At 47.5% G+C, this 20,735-nt stretch overlaps 1 protein-coding gene and 1 long non-coding RNA gene across 6 annotated transcripts in view; both read right to left on the reverse strand.

Moving 5' to 3' along the window:
* Positions 1-20,735, reverse strand: part of PAK5 (p21 (RAC1) activated kinase 5) — an 82,296-nt gene that overhangs the window by 24,603 nt on the left and 36,958 nt on the right. For 4 of the 5 annotated variants that reach the window (XM_084513542.1, XM_084513544.1, XM_084513543.1 and 1 more), the window contains exon 3: positions 12,855-13,069. In XM_084513542.1, coding sequence (XP_084369668.1) covers positions 12,855-13,058 — 204 coding nt within the window. In that variant the 5' untranslated portion in view covers positions 13,059-13,069. Of the gene's footprint in view, positions 1-12,854; positions 13,070-13,606; positions 13,666-20,735 lie in introns of those variants that run through there. The other variant, XM_084513546.1, reaches the window with a different exon arrangement.
* On the reverse strand, positions 7,394-9,551 carry LOC311433884. The gene is made up of 2 exons (XR_014691041.1): positions 9,393-9,551; positions 7,394-9,046 (listed from the first exon to the last, which is right to left on the reverse strand). It is a non-coding gene; the product is annotated as an uncharacterized lncRNA (long non-coding RNA).

Below are 20,735 nucleotides of genomic sequence, written 5' to 3' on the forward strand. Positions count from 1 at the left end.
TTTGCCCTCATATGACCTTGCATTTATTGTCTTTAAAACTACTACACTTTACACAGCTGCTACGAATATAGCAGCCTTTGTCCTTCAGGAGCTGCGGTTTCTGAAGTCAACAAGGATTTAAAGTCTCTGTAACGCACAGGGTGGGAGAAGGAAAGTCGTTTTAGGAAAATGTCACCTTGTAAAGAGCCAATCTAAATTCTGGTTTTGCTTGTAGCTAGCTTATCCCCGCATTTTCATTATATGTAAAATAAAAGCACATCCTATGCATATCTGAAAATTGTTTTTTTTCTAAAGGAAAGAGGCACGTTGCACAGCTGGTAAAAGTAATGTATGTGATGGAAGCGCTGGTAATTTATCTTCTCGTGTTGCAAGAAGATAAATTCTTGCAACTTCACAAGCCTTTGAAGTACTTGAAGTTGTGTTCATGATAGCACATTTTACTCCGTGGTATAAGCAAATGTGAATAGCACTACCTTGGGGAGAAAACTGATCCCCGTCATCATGTCAGACAGAAAACTCCGTCTTTCCTGGGAAGTAACAGAGTTTTATAGCTGCAGCCAAGGGTACAAGAAGTGTCAAGGGCCTGCCTTTGATCTGCACTTGTGAGAGCTCAGACTTGGCAGAGCTCTAAACAGCTGGAGACCCTCCTAACTCCTGGAGATGGTTGTGAGCATGCAGCAAAAACCTCCTTTTGCCAGCAGCTGACATGAAGTGGACAGCTAAATTTGGACCCTGAGCTGCTGTCTTGAGGGGTGGCAAAAGTACAAGGGTTAGGAAACTGATGTCTTGTCCCCTACATGCTGGCCCCGGCTTTGAGTTACCTCTCCACGGAGCTGGCAGCCCCCCCCTCACCAGAGGCTGCCGCCAGGGCTCTCCCTTTTGCTGCCAGCTGCTCTCACCACCGCTGCAGGAGCCTCCTGCAGCCACACAACCATGTTGTTCTGTGAAGGGGACTATTGGGTATATTTGCTGCTTTGGATCCTGAGACGTGGGCCGGTGCCAAAAGCCACCTGCTGGCTGTAGGACGGCCACACTTCATCCTCAGTGAGAAGCAGCGATGCTGCGAGCTGGGCAGGTGAAACACCAGTGCTGCGTTTGGGCAGCTGCTTCCCGTCCTATGGGATCTGTTCCAGCTTTGACCTACAGCCTGTCCATAAAGCAGCGACCGCTCAGAGTTAGGCACAAGAACACATAACAGACAGGGAAGTACAGCGGGATGCTTCTACCTGAAGCCTGCCTTTTCAAGGTTGGTTTACACCTGGAAGCCTCAAAGTTTATTTCATTTCTGTTATTAACTCCTTCCCAATACTATATATTTTCACCCTCTGTACATAAAAAAAAAAAAAAAGAAAAGAAAAATAAAAAAATAAAATGTGACAACAGGTTGCTGAATTTCACTACGCACCAGTACAGCACTGCCATGTCTGCCTGCAGCCCCTTTCCTCCTGGCTGTGTACTCCCACTGCGGCAGGACGAGGCGGGCCATGGCTCATCCTTCACCTCGCCCACCGCGTTCAGGACTGCGTGAGCCCTGCTCACAGCCCTGCCCTCTCCACCCTGAGGAGCCCCAGGCTTTTCAGTCACCCCACATCCACTTCTCCAAGCCCCATGGTGTGGGACCAGGGCACCGAGACAGCTTTAAAACAGTCAGCCTGTAGAGCTGGAGCCCGTGGACCTCTCCACACCGTCACAACCTGCTGGTGGTGCCACCTCACCAGCCGGTGACACCAGGCAGGCGACACTTCCCTAGCTGCGAGGGTAGGTGCCATGTCCGTGATGTGCTGGTTTCCAGAGCTGACTCAATGCCATCGCTGGACGCCAGCCACGCTGGGACCCTTGAGACAATCCCAAGGACGCTGCAGTCACGTTCCTAAGCAAGCACGGGCATCGCCGAGAGTTTTTTGCTGCTGCCCAAAAAAAACTGCACAGGAGAGAGCTGAGCTTGTACCAACACATGGCATAGGTGCAACAGCATCACCTCAATTACCCTGCTGCTGCCAACAGCACGGGAGAGGTACGACGCTGGGAAAATGTTGGCACGGCCACTCGCTAATTATTGGAAGGGTTGGGAACGTAGAAGTGAAATTTATTCAGCCTGGAAAATATACATTACTCAATGGAGCAAAATAAAGGTATAGCTCAAGGTTCGAGACAAGTATAATGATCTCAGCAACACCACTCGTGACAGCTGCTTGAAATTCTTCAAAAGCAAAATGATGGAAAACGATAGAAAAGCCCAACCAAAACCGCGCTGTGCAGTTTGTCAGCCCTCACAGTGGTTTTCCAAGTTAGTTGCCATAACAACAGGAGCAACATTTCATTATAATCACATTCGCTGGCAATTTGTTTGACGTGTTAAAATATAGCAACTTTAACAAAACATTCAGTTCTGAAATTCCGCTGAAATATCTACGTTCTAGTAAGTTTTCTTTTTTTTTTTTTATTATACAAACACGGTCATTATATGTCATTTGGATTGTGACTGGAGAATACTTAACATCAAAAATAATTACTTGGGTCTACTTATAACACACCAAATACATGAGATTTTCTATCTAATACGGGTACCAAGAGCCATCAGACATAAAAGAAATGAGAGTGAAATGCGATTTTAAAGCTTAGTTTGAGTGAGAAACTTAGTGTTATCTACGACTTACGAGATATACAAGTGGTTCACAGGGAGAGGAGAAATTTCAGATTCTGAAAATCTCAGGATTTCTACTTCATATTGCTTCTTCTGATGATTCAAAATTTTCTTTTATCCTAACACGGAGTGAAAAAAACCAGCACAATCCAGAAGCTGAAATTCCTCAGAAACATTAATTGCAGGAATTTCAACTGCCCCCTTAAGAGCGCTGCATCTTCCTAAAGCTGATGGAAATCATTTTGGCATGATACTGTACACAGTGGATCTGCTAAGCCAGAAAGCCATACCAAAGGCTGTAGATTTTTGATTCTGTTTTGGATAAAATCCTTTCACTGGTGCAAAACTTCTCTATTTTGTCAAATCAATGTCTTCTGGCAGGAAAAGCAAAAGGCTGCTCACTTGGAAAGCCTATGGGCAGCCCTACTGCAGAGCACCAGCAGGACCGGGTATCTCAGTTCTCCCTCCTTCAAAGCCACGTCATGTGCCAGGGGATCCGTGCCAGTTATTATTTATTTATTTTTTTTTCAGAGGAAGGTGCAAAGCTAATTGAGGAAGATTTCCCAAGCTGTAGTTGTGCTCTGGCATCCCACAGCTTCCCACCCAGGCTGACTTCAGAGGCAGCTAGAGGCTGTGAAACTCAGAGCAAATCTGGGAGCATTATGGCAGGAAGAAGGCGATGCTCTAGGTTAGAGAAGCCCTGTCCTCCACGAAACACAGCTCTGCTTCTGTCTTGTGACACTAAGGTAGAAGCATGCTACCAGGTCGTGACATGAACCAGGACCAAAGTTTGCCTCGTGCAGAGCTGTGCGTTCCCTGAACAGGTTTCTGTCCAGGGAAAAAAAATGGCACAATTAAGGACAGTCAATAGAAAGCAATGCAGCTCTGGTGCCTCTAACAGGTACCTCAAAAATCTGGACTTGCAAATTGCTTTGTGCCTGGATTACTGAAGTGCTATGGGCGAGACGTGGGAAGGACGCTCTGTGCCACAGCTCCCTCTCCTCATCCACGATTCAAGTGCAGGGGGCAGGAGATGAAGAGTGGGGCAGCAACACGGACCCCTCCTCACTTCTTGCTCTGGTCCTAGTCTGAGCCAACTTCCTTTGGTAGATCCCCGTTTTCTTTTTTTTTTTGGTACCTCGTCAGATGCACACATTAAAGCTCAAAGTGAGGATTTTGACAGACTGACAATTTCTAAGAAGCAATTTTAACTACGTTTCGATTTCTGTTCTACCTACTGACCACACTGGTGGGGAAGGAGCCACCAAGGCACAGGGGGAGAAATCGCCCTGCACCCAGTGCTGAGGGGCCATCTGTAAAATGCCTCTGGCCCACTGCCCTAAAAGGGTGAGGAAGTTGCAGAGTACTTCATGGAAATTGGGCATTGCTGGCCCCACACACATAAAGTGTGTTTTTTTTTTAGCCAGACTGATGTCTCTGAGTATTATGGGCTCCTTCACCTTCTCCTGAAACCTCACTCTTTGATTTAAGAGGACACAGGATTTGCATTAGCAAAATAAAAAAGTGTAATAATTTCACACAGTAATTTCACAATTTCTGCAGAGTTTTTATTTCCAAGGAAATACCCATCTCCCTTCCCAGGGCTGGCTATCACTAAATGGGAAGGGTAGCAGTCAGTAGAAGTGCCCCAGGTGGGACTAGCCCTCATGGTGTGATTTTTACCTGACAACATGGCTATGCAGCACGCTGTTCCTCTGCACAGAAATCCGCGTTCGGTCAAATTTACAAAGCAAGCGAGAGGCAAGACTTGAAGAGCTTCCTGAGCTCATGTTTTATGTATTCGCTCTTTTAAATGAGAAGTGCAAACCAAACACCTTCTCCGCAGGAACAAACCACAGGAGATTTCAGCAGATCGTCCGCAGCAGTGGAAGGTGCAGGCCTGGTGCCCAGGACACCACTGCAGTCTCATTTACAAGGAGCTGCTGAAACATTGCTGGGGGAATCCTGATATGATTCAACTTGATGTGCTGGGCTGCCCAGCGGCAGATCGGCCCTGCCGTGCGCAGTGAGTTGCCTATATATCCTGCTACTAAAAAGTGCTGCTGCACGTGGAGGCATCTTCTCTGGAAGTTTGTGCTGTGCTCTGGGAATTATTAAATGCAAATTAGGACACAGATAGCAATTACTGTTTTGTTCAGACTACAAAACTGTAAAATTCACTGAAATTCGTAATCTCTTGCTATTCTTTTAACTGTGTGTTCCTGAGTGCTAATTAGAGCCTGCTGGATCTGATCTTTGCAATTAAAAAGTAGAAGCCCTCACCCTACATGAATCTCTTTTGTTCACTTCTCTCTCCCCAAAGATCTGTATCTGAAATGCCTTTATGGTTTTTTTTCTGACCTACACAGCTCATCCCATGGCAATGACACTTGCACAGAAAAGGTGTGTAAAGGTCTCTGCGGGTAAGTCAGTGTTCCTCTCCCCTAATACCAGGGCTCGTCGGCCTTAATTGGGTCCAGCCTGATGGGGGAAGACAAGACAGAAAGAGCAGCAGAGCGGCTTCAAATTCCTAGAGAGCCACAAAGCCCAGATCTAATCACTGCAGAGCAGGAGATAGATAAAAACACATCTACACCTGCAGCTTTGGCTTCACAGGTAAGGCAGCTGCTTGGCAGCATTATCTGTCTCCTGATCCTACTTCTCTTGAGGGCACTCCTTAGGATGTATTTAGTGGGACTTTGACCAGCGTGGTTTCTGCTCTGGACTACGATGAACCAAATTTAAATTTATTAGTAGGTCCAGGGACGGAGACGTGCAGAATGTGTGGTTACTGCGTGATCACTGGCACGGCACGTTTACACAGAAACCGAAGCAGCAAACGCTGTGCTAGGGCTGATGTGAACTGCTAGTGCTGCCTGGCCATTTGGTACGGAAATCCCTTCCACAGCCTGGTGCAACGCAGGACACAGCACACGCCTTGAACAAATGCCATCAGGTGCCCGGGAAGATTTCCCACTGCTTCTGCCTGAGCTCGCTGACACGAAGGGAGGCCAATTTCCAGAGGTTCCTTGCTGCCACCTGGCGTTTCCCACTGATGGCCACCACGAGAAGAGACAGCATCACAACATCTAAGGCATGTCAGCGGCACCTCTGGAGGTTCAGCCAGCCCGAAGAAATCCCATGGGGATTGTACTCCATCAGCTCCCTTGGCTCAGTTGAGCAGGGGCTTGCTGGGCTATTTGACGGATGCTTGGTAAAACACGTTCATCCTTTCCATGTGTTTTCTGGAGAAAACACTGTTTACGCTTTACCTTTTAATCTTTTGCACCTTGCTCTGGGACAGCAGCCAGAAAGCACCCTACAAGCACAGCAGCCACCCCAAAGCACCCCATTACCTGCCTGACCCTTCGGCCTGAGCCCCGCTTCTGTCCCCAGAGATCCTGTGGGTCAGTGCACACAAAGTTTTGGGGGCCAAAAGCGTGGCTATATGAACTGGAAGAAAACAGCAGCCACGTGAACAGGGCAGGCAAGCAAGAGGAGGTCCTGCAACAGTCTCCTATAAAGTCGTCTACAGGGACTAACTTCCATGTTAAAAAATGAACGTGATTACCTGTCCTTGCTCAGGATCTAATTCCTACCTCTTTGCAGGTTATCCAGCACCACCTGCAGAGCATTCCCAGACCGGTACCCTCAGGGGAGACCAGATTCCATTTCTGAAATGCTAATGCGGAGAGTTTGCCGCAGGTTGCTGTGTTTCTCGAGCACTAAAGCAGGCTCTAAAGCCTCAGCAGATGTCAACTGTGACCTCTAGACTTACTTTCAATCTTCACTTGGCATATTGCAAAGTCCTGCTCACCCAGCTAAACTCTCATCAGTATAACTCAAGCTTGAACATCACTGCCCTTGCAAGATTTCTCCGGCACTAATATTACTTAAAATCGCTATGCTGATACAAACAGTATTTAAAAACATTCTTTTATGAATTTTTCTTGAAAAAACCACCATCTTTATGCGCAGAATTCTGTAATCCATATTGCTGTCTATCATTGCTATGGGCCCAGTAAATCCTTTCTCATGTGAGCAGATCAATGCAAGCTCCTTTGGGGCTGCTGGGGACCTTTCAAATGAGGGACGTGACCAGCAGGTAACTGACTGTCACCCCTCCAAGGCAGAGAGGCAAAATCATCCACTTACAGCCTCAGGTCAGTGTTAAATACGTCTACACGGTCTAATGAAGACCAAAGCATCGCCCCCTTACCCTGCACTGCCTGCATTAGCTACAGGGACCACAACATAAAACCCTATTTCTGCCAGCAAAATCTGAGAAGCATTTAAGCGTATTTCAAAGACACAAATAAGAAGATGGAAGGTGACATTTTTATTTTTTTTTTGCCACTTAAAATATTTATTCTGAATGGTGTCAGGGTTTTTCACACTAGCAACCGCAGTGTTTCTCTAGGATGGCCAGGTCCTGCTTATGAACCCTGGTGCTGGTGTCTGCATCTCAGCTGCAAACAGACCCTTCAAACACACGTGGCTGACCATGGGGTTTGTTATGAGGGGTATTTTGGTCAGAAAAATTATGTGAACAGTTCCTTTTCTGGTTCATTACGAACTGAGGAACATTTTACGTTTGAGTCAAACTGAAATGATGATGATGATGCCAGTTTCCTCTCATCCAAAGGAAGTTCTGGAAAAAGGCAATGGTATGAAAGCAAACAAGCTGCTGCTGCAAATCTGATCGGGAACTTCCCTGTTCAGAAAGCTATGAGGAATAACCGAGAATACACCAGCTAAAAAAGCACCGTGAAAAAGAAGAGCTTCCCTCATTTTAGGATGGCTACGGGTTGCCAGCGTGACTCCGCAGTAAAAAAAATTCTGTGCATCAGCTGGCGTGCTTTTGACAGAGATGAAGACTTCTTAATGCCACTGAATGCACATGGGTATGGATGGGGAAAACTTAAGGAAGATGTAGGAGGAACTGAGAACCTTGTATTAGCGGAGCAATAGCATTCCTCTCTCCTAACTATTGCTCTTGGGCAGGTTTTCACCGTATCTCAGCTCCCCATCAGCGGAGAGGCACAGGCAGCAGCAGAAACATCACCCCAAACAGCCCCGTTCCCAGCTGCTTCCCGGGGTGCTTGGCATCCAGTGCTGCCAAGGCTGCTTCCATCTTTGAAACCAAAGTACTCCAACATTTTAACAGAAAAAAAGAAGAAACAGTTTCTCATCTCTAAGATGTGTCTTCCTCCAGCTGAAACTCTTCACATTGAAACTGCGCTTTCCATAAAATGAACTACTCATCTGAAAAAAATGTTCCCATTCTTTTGTTCAGGCATTTTCTCTTTCACGCTAAACTTTGCATGAAGTAACAATATTCTTCAAGAAGGCTTATGCAAAAGCCTACAATTTTCTGAAATCAAACCATCAGAAATAAAAGTTCCTACTGTATAGTGTAGTACTTATGAGAACATATTAACCTAGTGATATGTGTTATAAAAAACAAAGCTGTGAATTTCTACCATTTATTCATATTGTGGATGATTTTTATTTGTACAGAGACAATCTTTCCTCCGAGATTACACAAAATCAGCGACTTGGCTCTTCTCACACCAAGCCAACGTCACAGCAAGACGCATTCTTGGACACTAGGTGGCATATTTGGATTGCGTCTGTACAGGGAGGTGCAGAAGTAGCATTGTCACAGAGATGTGGAAAACTGAACAGCCCTCAAGAGAGGAGCATTATCCCTTCGAAAGAAAGAGCAGCTACTTAAATATGCTGCGATAATTTCTTCTGGCACCGTGTAGCATCAAAAGCATTCCTGCTTCGTCATCAAAATAAATTGAGAGTGGAACTGCATTACAGGGCAACTGCAAAGCTGACCGTAATTACCTGTGAATGAAGATGAGCAAGGGAAGCTGGAAGGAAACTGGCCGGAAAGGCTGGCAGGGACCTCTGCAGGCTGTCCAGCCCCACCTTCTGCTCAGGGCACAGCTAGCATCGAAGCCTGGTCAGGTGGCTCAAGGCATCGTCCACCAAAGTTTGCCCTCTGCAAGGGTTGAGTCTCTCTGTCCCACAGTGCTTACTGGCAAAACGTTTTCTTTCCACCCCAAATTTTCCATGTTGCAAGGTGTTACCTTTTTGCCTGTTTTAGAAATGTCCCCTTCACCTGATCTCCTCCCAGACGAGCCCACGCCAGGCCCAATATGCGACTGAGAAGTGTGCAACTGGAAAGCAGAGTTCATAAGCACCAATTAGCACGATGTGGTTACAAGGAAGGCCCACGAGATGTCAGCAGCCCTTCGGGTCCTGTGCTGGCAAGAGCAGTGCTGTGGCTCTGAGGTTTCCTGCTGGATGGGAGCCAACCTTCTTCAAGCAAGAGCTTCAAATTGTCCCATCCACAGGGGTATCACAGGGGGAATAAATAAAATCAAGTAGCTACAGAGGGGAGAGAAAATATGTGGCTATTAAAAGAGCCACAGAAAGTAACTCATTTTCTGATTATATTTTCTCTGTGTAATGCGGAGGCTGACACACAGTAGTAGAAGCTTAAAAAGGTTTTAAAGATTACAGCAAATTCAGTGGTATCCAGGTCAATTTTGAGAGGCAGCAGTGAGGAAAACTAAAACTGCAGATAACACAAACCACGCGGATTACACCACTGAAACATGAGGATGAAGGAGAGGAAAGTCAGTGACCCTGCAGTGTGCCCCGTCCCACATTCCCTGCCCTGTGAAGCCCAGCGGCAGGTAAAGGAGCTGCTGCAGGTGAATGGCACAGTTACCCTGCATCTCAGGAACAAGTGGCATCTTCTAGTCCTCAGCGCTGCCCTGCTCCCGCTGATGGCCGTGGACGTCCAAGCATCTTAGTGGAACACCTCCATGAAACCAATGCTGGGCTCTTTTGGCAAGAAGCCCCCACATAAGGCTCCCGGTATTTCACAAGGTCTATTTTAAGTACAGGAAGATGTACAGAGTTCACATTTTTCACACAGAGATGTTTTCAGTGAAAAATCAGCCTTTTATCAAAACCCCCCTCTTCTCCACACCCCAAAGCTATCGAGATCGTTGTCGCTTTCTGTTTTGCATGAGATCTTGTGCTGTGTTTTACTGATCCTCGCTAGCATCTCCAACACACAGCCCCTTGCTCGTATCTGGGTCACCCGCGCCGAGCAGGGGAATCCTATTATTGTTTCTGCTTGTACTGGGAATGAATGAATTTGTACAGCCAGCTCAGGTCTGCATTCAAGCTCTGACATTACCACGACAAGCCAGCGGCAGCCACGTGCGACAGGACCATGAGCCTTTATCCCAGCCCATGCAGATCTGTCGGACAAGCCCAGGAGGGGATCTCCCAGGGGTCTCCCAGGAGGTCTCCTCCCAGGAGATTCGGGAGCCCAGGGTGCTGCCTCTCCATCAGCACTGCTGCTTTCAGGACAGACGGAGCACTGAGTGTATTTTTACCCGAAGGGATACACTACAGGCCAACAGGTCCTATCTGCTTGGCAGATTGAGAAATGAGCAAACAGCACGAATGGGGAGGGCAGCAAAACCCACAGAAGCCAAGGAAAGTCTTTCCCTTCCTCTGTTTTGGCTTTGTGTGAAGCCCAAAGCAAACAAACCCCAGCTCTGTCTCAAAACTCAGCAAACATTCCCTTCAACTCTACCCCTATCATGTGTGAGGCTGTAGAGCTGTGAAGGCACACCCATTAGCAGCGATGCCTCTGCCTCGCTCTGTGTGTGTAGTCAACACTGATGTAATTAAAAAGAGAAATTAATAAATGCAGAAGAGCAAAGCTTCCGAAGTGCCACGTCACCTGAAACCACTGCTCAGTCGACTCTGGCCAAGTGCCTCAGCCCAGCGTAACTCCAGGACTCGGGACATGCCCAAATATCAATCTGCTGCTACAGCCCCGTGCATTTACAAGGTGCTAATTAAGCCATATCAACTGCTGTATGGACAGAAGAAAAACCAGTAAACAATATTATGGCCTTGGAGCCTTTGGCTCCCATCTTCCCAAACTGCAAAGCATTGCAGATCTTCAGTTCTCACCAAAGCCGTAAAATCCTTGGTGCCTAGATTACTTTTGAACAGAACTGAAGGTGCTAGCGCATGTGCACACACAAAAGCTTCATTAAATGTTTATGCTGAACTACTTTAGCAACATGAAATATTTTCCAAGTTTCTCCCTGTAAGTTACGTTGAAACAGAGCATAATTCTTAATATAGAGTAACACAATTTCTTTTAATATTCTTGTACTAAAATTAAAAATCCCATCTTCCCTCTACGCAGACAGCCCCCTCCTGTGGGTCCCTCTGCAGATGGGCTTCTTTGTGCCCAGCCCCACGCCGAGTGCCGAGACAGGGACTGGGTTACAGACAGCCCGGCCCCAGGAAATGTGCCACGGGAGGGTGCACGATGGACCCTGGTAGCCCAAGAACTCCTGATCCATACAGATACATAAGGCCCCTGGTACATGGACATATGTAGTCCTCTGAAACACAGACAGAAAAGCAAACCAGACAATTTCTTGGGAACGACTGCCAGGGATTTTCCCCACCTTGAAGTGCTGCAGATACTCATTCGGGGCTTGAACCTTCCCAGCCCGCAGCGTGTATTGCATCACCAGGGCTCTGCTCACAAATAAAGCTATGCAGATGTCCGTTTGCAGGCCTAGACCCAGATCCACGCTGCCTGTAAGCTGTTGAGGAGCTAATACATTTTAAAACGTTTTAAACTTACAGATTTGCGGCTCCAGAACTACGGAAAAAAGATGGCACTACTGCAAGATAAGAAACGGATTTGTTCATTTTCAAACATCTTTATGCATTCGTGTCAAAATACCCAAAGATATTTTGGTGTTTAAAAGGACCGTGAAACAAGCTTGCTCCTCTGCCCTAGCTGCCAAAGGTTTGCCTGCTTTTTTTCCCCACGTTATTCAGGGCCTCTATCATACAGCAAGAATATTTGATCACAGCAAAAAATCCAAGACTTTGCTTTTATCCCCCTTGTCCTGTAGAAACACACAGCAATCCTGATCAGCAAGTGATGAGTGTCCTTCAGGAGCAGGCAGTAAATGCAAATTTAGCAAAGAGCACTTATGAAATATAAATACAGAGCCCGCGCTCTCAGGATTATCCGATTTTCGCTTGCTGCAGAAAAATCCACACGAAGATGAAATCCTAAATTTATCTTTCAGCTGCGTGACAGTGAAGGGTACGTGTACTGCCAGCACACAGGTGTCATCCGCTGGTAGTTAGGATGTGCAGTCCCAGAAACTCTGCTAAGCGAGGGCACGTTTGCCCATCTGTATCTTGAACCTCTAAGGATGAGGATCCCAGGGCTGCACTGGTGCCTGTCCAGTGCTGCCTTAGCCTCTGAACCAAGGTTTCTCCTCCCCTGTCCAGTCTGAACCTCGCAAGCCACATCCTGGGGCTGTTTCCCCTCATTTTATCACCCCGAAGAAGCTCTGCTCCACCACCCACGTAACCCCCAGGCAGCAGTGGGTGGTGATGAGATCCCTCCCTCAGCTCCTTGCTGGGCTCAACAAGCTATTTCATTTTTTAACTTCTATGTACTTTTCCCTCTCTCCCTTGCTCCAAACTGCGTTTGCCTAAAGCACCTTTCTTAAATTAATTATCAAGGAGGTTTAAGCTGCAGAAGAGCAACGTTTGGGGCCTCCACTGGGATTTGGGGCTTTTTCTCCTGCAGCCCAGAAACATGAAGGAATGGCCCCAGTAAGACCCATGATATACACTCCTCTGGGACAGTTCTACAAGTTTTATAAATATAATTTTTCCTTGGAGCTCTAGCAATTAAATATTTGGATTTGCAGCTCTCTCTGTACCTGCACACTCTCCAGCCCTGCCAGGACAGCCGCTCAGGGCGATGCGGATAAATATTTTCTGTCTGTTGGTGCTCGGTGGCCAAGCCTGACACGTCACCTCCTTCTCACTTCCTTCTATTTCTAGCAATGTAGGCAGAGTAAATATACTTGAGTGGTTGCAGCAGAGTAATCAGATAATCTGTCGCTAAGATGTAGTTGCATCCAGAAATTGGGATAACAGGCTCCCAAGGGTAGCCCCCCCTGCAGTGGGTACCTTCTGAGAGCACAAGCAGGCTTTTTGGGGCTGAGACCAAGCCCAACTTCAACTCCAAAGCAGTATGGCTTCGCTGAGGCTACATGCAATTAAAGACAGGCTAGGAAATACCATGGAGAGGAGAAACAAAGACTTTGCACGATACCTTCATAGGCGCGAGCTGGATGGGAGTGATGCATGAGGGGTCCACCATAGGCTTGGGCCTGTTGGCCGTGTCCGCCAGCAAGCTGTGCCACTGCTGAGGTAGCCCCGTGAACTTCTGCTCCCGGTGGTCAAAGCCCGTGTGAACCCGATGCTCAAAGTTGGAGGGCCCGGAAATTTCCAGCCTTTTCTTCTTCTTTCCAAACATGGTGGAAAAATCTGGAGAAGTAACAAGAGAACAGGAAAGGGGAAAGAAAATCTTAATGCTCTGTTGCAGCCTGCAGCCGTTCTCTCTCCTGCATGGCGAATTTCAGACGTTATTAGCTAAACACCTGCAGAGGTTTTAATTTTACTCCACGCTTCCCACCTTTGAGGTCTATGCCTGGAAAGCACTTATCTGCCCCCTGCTCACAGGATCTGAGATTGCAGGGAATTACATCGGTCTCTGACCTGCACGTGCCCGTAATACCTCGTGGAATAAGGAGCTGCCCCGATCCTTAGCAGAGAAAGCCCCGGGTCCTACTTTCTGCTCCTCTCCCAGCTGCTCTGCTCGATCTGCAGGGTGCATCCCAGGAGAGCTGGCAGCCCGGAGCTTTACGGCTGCAGCGCTGTACGGCTCTGCTCGGAGGCCAGCACTCCGTGCGAGCAGCAATTTATTCCTACGCCATTGCAGCGCTGCAAATAGAGGGAGAGCACAGAGCTAATTCTAACCCTGCATAAACGCCTTCATCTGCATTTGTAAAGGGTCGCGCTCACCAGTGGTACTGGCTGCTGCGATGCATTTACATCGTGTGAGCTTGTCCTTCAGAGGGAGGCAAGTTGCTGTGAGAGAGCCGCATCCTGGGGTGCTGCGTGGCCGGGTGCAGCTCGCTGGCTGGTGGCCAGCACCCTCAGGTGGCCCCAGTTACAGCCAGGGCCCTCCTGATTTAGAGGTGCAGAAGAAGGGGCAGCTCCTCTGATCCCTGCGCACACGGTGTAGGGAGGAGAGAGGGTCCCTCGGCCACTGCTGCAAGGAGCTGGAGGCTGTCAGAAGAAATGTGACCTGCCCTGTTCGTACCTCGCTGGCCAGAGCTGGCTGCCTGGTAAAGCCAAGTGTTAGAGCATTTACTCGGCAGAAAGTGAGACTTTGGTTAACTCCAGTACTTGTTATTCCCTGATGTTGACAGAGACTTGTTAATCTAAAGTCTTCTGTAATTCTCCAGGTGCTGTTAGCATCCTGGGAGGGTTTAACCACACAGGTCTCTAATGATGGAAGCCCCCCAAAACTTATTTTTTTTTGCACTGGGATTTCAAATATTTTCTGCAATCTCTGGTGCAGCCTCATGCTCCTCCTAAAAGGAGGAGTTTGGATGAACTTTGGTGTGTGTTTCAGGAACTGGGGCACCCTTTCTTTGGAGAAAGGAGGCGTACAACTATCTATTTAGCATTACTGCCTCTGGTCAGGGGTACTCAGCTTGAATGCTTTTGCTTGAAAATATTTGTTCAGAAATGCTTACAAATAGCTGTCAAGATGGCAACTTGTTCCGAGCTTGATTCTGATTTTGTGACTATTTTGGATATTTTTCCACCGCTTTCTGGTGCGGTTTCGTTTTGTTTGTCCCAGTGATGAGTGGGGGTTTGTCTTCCTCCTGAGGCAGCTGGGGAGAGGCTGCAGGAAAAAGGAAATAACTGCAAATCAAAAGGAAAAAAGGTATTTGCTCACTGTCAGAACAGGAAACCGCTAAAACACTCAATGTTTGGATTGGTCCTTGGGTTTGGTCAATTTTACCTTAAACAAAGCAGAGCTCATTGGGAATATCGAGGCAAGTTCAGAACTGGCTTTTACAAAGGACTACAGAAAACTGCTGCCTAAGGGACTTTGGAGAAATCCCTGGCCCCAGGGAAATGAAATGCGGTCCTGTTGCTTTTCAGTGAAATACTGTCCTGGAAAAATTCTCTGCTTGCTCTCTATTGCCTTAAAAATAGCCCTCCACCTTGATCTTCTGGCCATTTCAAGCAGGGCTTAGTAAGCCCTCAAGCAGCAGGAACAGGAGCACCTGCCTCAAATAGAAGAGCCAGCTGGTGAGGAGGCCAGCAGCTTTCTAAAACCTCTCCCATCACAGGAGAGACTCAGCTGGGAAACTGCTGCCCCAGCTTTATGAGTCAGGCGGAGCAGCTGCCGGAGAAGCTCAGGGAAGAAAATACAGTTGCATTACTGCTCCTAAAAGAGATGGGATGATAAATGTGTTCCACCCTCGTTCCCTCTCAGTGTTTCACTAAAAGATCAGGCCCCTCGTTTGGGAATTGCCTGCTGGGTGCTCTACACATCCCCTCTGTGCGTGTGCAGGTGATGTCTCCCCTAGGCATTTCTTTAGATGGAGCAGACTTGCTCGCCTTCCTTGGCCTTTCCCTGAAGGTCTCATCTTCCACACTTCCCTCTGGCTCTTGTTCCCCTTCTCTTGACTCCCTCCAAATCTCCTGCCCTGTTGGACAGTCTCTTTCTCCACATCTGTTAACTTCAGTCTCCTGAAACCTGTTATAATCGCTTGGAACATCACAGGCCTTTTATTTTTCTTGTTGATGGCACGCCCGATACCTCGTGGTACTTGCAGAACCATTTCCAGCATAGCCCGAAGTCTTCATGATTGGTTTCTGCTCAAGGTTATTTACTTTTGAGGCTTAAACAGAAGCACCAGCAGCTCAGGCAGTAGCTTGTACTCACTGATCATCTCCAGGGCTCCACGAGATGCAGCTGGTGTCAGATCAATGGATCTGGGTTGATTTCATTCACCCTCTGGGATCTGAATCTATCAGGCCTACTGGAGTCACATTTTAAACCAACAGCTCTAGAAATGTGCTTCTTCATCTAACCAGTGCCAGAACTTGCATGGCTTCCATGCTGGACTTGCTCCCTAATGCAACTGCTGGATGCTTCGAGTCCTCCAGACACCGGTGGGTAAAAGCTGGCACTGGTGCACATTGCCTTCTTAAAGAAGTAATTCATTACTACTTTAATTCAAGACATTATTCTTGTTTTTAAATTGCTTTTTGTTACGCTGCTCTCTTCCATGTTTTAAGTACTACTACAGCTGGATGTAAATGTGGAACTTGGCCCAGCTGCACCTTTACCTTCTCAGGAGAGCATTTAAGTCTCACGCCTGATGCCAAGGCCACGCTTTCACACAGGGGCAGCATTTGAAGCCTGGGCAACGGGACTCGCTCTCCCTTCTGACTGCACCTCATGCTTACATCAGCTTAAATCGACCGTGAAGCTACAGCAGGAGAGACAGGGATACCAGCACCTCGTACAAGAAGAGACAGATTCAGCCATGCGGGCAAAAGCACAAATGCTGTGTGTCTCTATGGCCGGAGAGCATCTCCTGGGGGGCTGTGCCCATGACAGGCGGCCAGGAAACCCGGCTGACAGCAGCTCTGACCCCACGGGACTGGGGCAGGAGGCCCCCAGGCGATGCAGCCTCTCCTCTGGCTCTGCAAACAGAAATGTGGCACTACCAAGGGAGCAGAGAGCCCTGACTGGCTCCTAATGGCATCAGTAATAGATGCTGAGTGCTGCCTCCCTGCTTCATTAGCCTGCAAGGTCTCCCTGCCTCATTGCAAAGCAAAGCCACGGTCGCTCTAAATAACTGGAATTAATATATGCACTAATCCAAGGAAACTTCATTTCCTCTGATTTCTCCCCAATAATACAGCCCTCATGTGCAATTGCAGGCATGGGCACAACCTTATATACCCCACACAGATGTATCTGTATTGTGGAGAGGAAATAATCTGGTGGATTTGCACTAACCCCAAATGGCATTTGTGAACAGGAGGCTCTGTGGGCTGCGTACCCAAACTGACCCCCATTCACTCTGCTTTCTCAAAATGATGACTTCAATTACTCCCTCCTTTTTTCAGGCCATCACACTGAAATGCTGCTGCATGTGAATGATGTTGCTTGTTTTCCTTGACTGTCTGGGGCAGCCGAGCCAGTGAAAACTCCTGCTCCTGGCTCCTAAGAGCCCTGGTTTGGTCTCCTGCGTGTCCCAAACAAGGTGCCCGGTCCTCAGATCTCTAAGAGAGAAGACTTAATCTTTTAGCCATAGCTTTATTGACCTGATACAAAAAATAAAGCATTTAATCATATGGGGAAGTAGCAGCGTGGACAAGAGAATGAATGAAAATGTTCTCTAAGGCTTATCAAATTGTTTTGGGAGTAAGAGAAATGACCGACCTCTCATTTCCCCAGGATGCTGTGCATCTGCAGCTGTGCAACAGAAATGCTATGAAGCCTCTGTTTAGAGCAGAGAAGGCATCCTATTAAAGAAAAAGTTCATTCAGGCTCCTCCTACCTGTTCTCTGTCATGGAGAACAGCATCTGTCTCGCAGTTGTTAGGAAACCCTCATTTCCTAATGGAATGTGTTATGAAAATATCCCCCTGGCAATGGGGCAGTAGCCTGCATTTAGTGGATGCAGAGGGAGGGGGCTGCCTGCAGGGCATCCTCACCCATCCCTCCCCATGCCAGAGCACTCACCCTTAAATTAATCCCTCCTGACAGCTTCCAAGGGCTCTCCTGACCATGCCAGGTCTCCCGGCAAATGCCATCCCTCTGTCCAGCTCCTCCTGCACTCACCCCTACCGACCAAGAGGAAATGAGAGCTGTCACACTCCCAAGTCGTTGCTATTTTTGTGAGGATGAGCACCACCAAGATGCCTGTGTGTGCTTTGCTAACAGTCTGGCTGCTTACAGCGTGGTGCAGGGCGATGCTCAGCGCAAGGCAGGGGCTGCCTCAACGGCTCCTGCTGATGGCAGTGGTCCTGAGCTAGCCCTGGTGGGAAAAAGGAAAGGCAAGACTCATTAAGTGGCTTCAGTGGGGTGCTTCTATGGAAAGATTTCACCAATCTTTCTGCAGTAATGTAGCTGTGAGTAGCACATGCGTTTTGTGTTTGTAAATCGGAGTTTTGAAGGAGGCTACCGTGAGCAAATAATTTAATGTCTGATAGTGTCACCAAATGGTGACAACAAAGCTCCATCCCGCTGCCGCAGGAGTATCTTTGCCTTACTGCTGCTCACTGCAGTGCCTAACAACTCGAATGAGATGCCATCAGCCCAGCCTGCCCGTTAGATCTAAGCCAGGCCTGAAACAAAGTTCCTAGGGGCTCCTTTTCCTTTCACTCCTTTCCTTCTGCCCCACCACTGTGCTGCCTCCAGGTCACAGGTGAAGGTACCTTCCTGGTAAGCTGTGTACTACAGCCCTGCCCTGAAGCATGAGAGTAGTAGTGTTATTTTCGGTGCCACAGGAACCTGTTCAGGTTTTTGCAGGAGGGTGTCCAAGTTCAGGACACCTCTAGGGATTCGCAGCAATAGCCTCCCGAAGAAAAGCTAAAGCCTTGCCCAGCTCGTGTCCCTGAGTTTCTCCTGCTGATTTCTACTCAGAGATGACAGGTTGCTCTTTATTCACTCTCATACACCTGGGCTCCATCCTAAGGTTTTGGCAGGTTGCCTCTTCCTGTACTTGAGATCAGGGGGGTACTCAGACAAGCTGATGAACTGAAAAGCTGAAAGTCCAGATTTATGTAAATAGCCCTGGAGAGCGGTTTTCCACTTACAGCAAGTAAAACCTGAGGCAGCTGGAATAAAATGAAAAAAGGACACCTGAAGTTTAAAGGTTAGGAGTGTTCTGTATCTTTTATCCTAAATGTGAGCAATCTGATCAAACCACCAAATGAGCAAACAGAAGTCTGCTCAGTTCTGACTTATGTAGTGACCAGAGGCTGGTAAAAACTGGGAGATGCTTTTTCTTCCCCTCTCAGTAAGCAGCTCTCCTTTTAGACTGAAAACTGTAAGTAGGAAAAGTTAGTTTTGTCCTCTACCTTGAAAACTGCCAAGGAGTCCCACTGCATCTGCGAAGCAATGCCAGCTGCACTTGCCATCCCAGACGATCCCACAGACCGAAGGTGTGCAAAGGACTGTGGAGTTTTGTCAGACTTAAAAGCTTACAATAACCTTACAATGAATACAAATAATGAAGGGAGATGGGTATTTTTACTTAAAAATGGAGCTTTTAGAAATTGGGTACCTTGGCTACCCAAGGTCCAAGTTCCTTTTTCTCATGACAGCCCTCCAGCAGCTGGATGCTGTGTCCCACCAAACCAAGGGGACATCCTGTGCTCGGCAGGAAGCCTGGAAGCATTTCTTACCCAAACCTTTCACTGCTCCAGCATGTGACCCAAGTTGCAAATACTCCCTCAGTCAGGAGGAGCTTGTTTTTCATTGTCTGTCTCAGCCCAGCAACACGTTTGCTTTTTGAACAGCCAGCAATGAGTTCATTTTCAATTAGGAAGCGCACGCTGCCGTCAGTCCAGCAGTCTGCAGTTCTTACGCAGGGGTTCCTGGTGGTTCCCCAGCTCTGCAGCCTTGCCATGTGGGGCCGGGCAGGTTATTAGGGTTTGGAAATTGGCTTCACACATACTGAACGCTCATCTGCTGCAAGCCCAGTATGCCCCCCAGCCCTGCAAAAAGGGCATATTTTCCCCCAAGGCAGCCACGTGGCCAAAAACACTGATTACAGCCAAAAGTAATACTAAATTCCTTAATTTTCGAGAACTTTTAAGAAGAAATACAGTTTGTAAAATGGGAGATGGGTGCGGGTTGTTATCCTTTAATAATTTTTACTTACTAACAATAGTTTTACGCACATCCCCCAGTTGTTCTCCTACAAAGCAAACAAAATGCAATAATACATCATTAGCTCTGCCAGCCTCCATACCCACTTTCTGATTAATTGTAACCTTTTCCGATACACAATCATAAATGAACAGAGTATGAACTGTGAAGCACAAACTAAATTAACGTGTCAAGGCAGCGCTGGAGATAAATGTGAGCGGGCTGGTGCTCATCCCAAGGAGCTCTCTGCTGTCTGCCTGCTGACTAATGGCACAGCTTCCCCTGCTTCTCCTGCAGCTGACACGGGCACAGCTGCTGCTGAGATACGTGGGGAAGACCGAGCCCGGCCAGGGGTAACGGGACAAACCCCAGAAAACTCACAACTTGAGAATACGGCTGGGAATTCAATGCACTTACTGTGCTTTGGATCCAGGGGGTTCACAACGGCTGTTGGGTGCGACTCCAGAGTTGGGTTGGCTCCTGTTAAACCTCAAACTTAAACTCACTGTCCAGCAGCCCCTGCTGAGCTCCTTAATGACTTTTGCCACTCTTTTCTGTCATTCTTTCTTTTCAAACAAGGTGGTTTTTTTGTTTGTTTGTTTGTTTTAAATAAGGAATAGCAGCAACAATAGTTTTGTATTTCTTCTTTGTTTGCTTTAAGGGTGGTTCTAAGCTGCTTGGTGGGGCTCTTCTGGCTGCAGTCAGAGCATGAATTGCCTCTGCAAAAAAACGTGTGCCTCAGACACGTACTTTTTAACAATTAGTCACCTCCATTGTGCTATTTTTAAACTGAAAACACAAAGAATACTATCGTATTTGTCAGGAGATGAAATAAAAAGCAATACCTGGAAAAGCAGAGAGGGCTGAATGAGAAGCCAACACAGCTAGTGGAAAGGCTCTTAAAAACCTCAAGGGTTTCAGGCCAGGCTTGATGCATCACTGGGACAGAGGAGAAATCCCAACTTGCTTCCCTGATGAGATAATCCTGAATACTTCCCTAACAACCACAGGATAGTTTGGGATGTACAGGCTGCCTTTTGTTTGGTCACTGGTCTTACCTAGAGGGAGATCTTGTTACTTCTTTACATACACAGCAGTTTCAGAGCCCATGAAATGTCATTTCTTTTGTCACCTGGATGTCAAATGGATGGATAACACCAAACGCAGGAGAAAGCCAGGTTGGTTCATCCATTTCATTGGAGACCCAGTGCCTCCATGATCCCTGCTTAACCATTTG

The sequence above is a fragment of the Aythya ferina genome (genome assembly GCF_964211825.1).
Source record: "Aythya ferina genome assembly, chromosome: 3".
NCBI classification, from domain to species: Eukaryota; Metazoa; Chordata; class Aves; order Anseriformes; family Anatidae; genus Aythya; species Aythya ferina.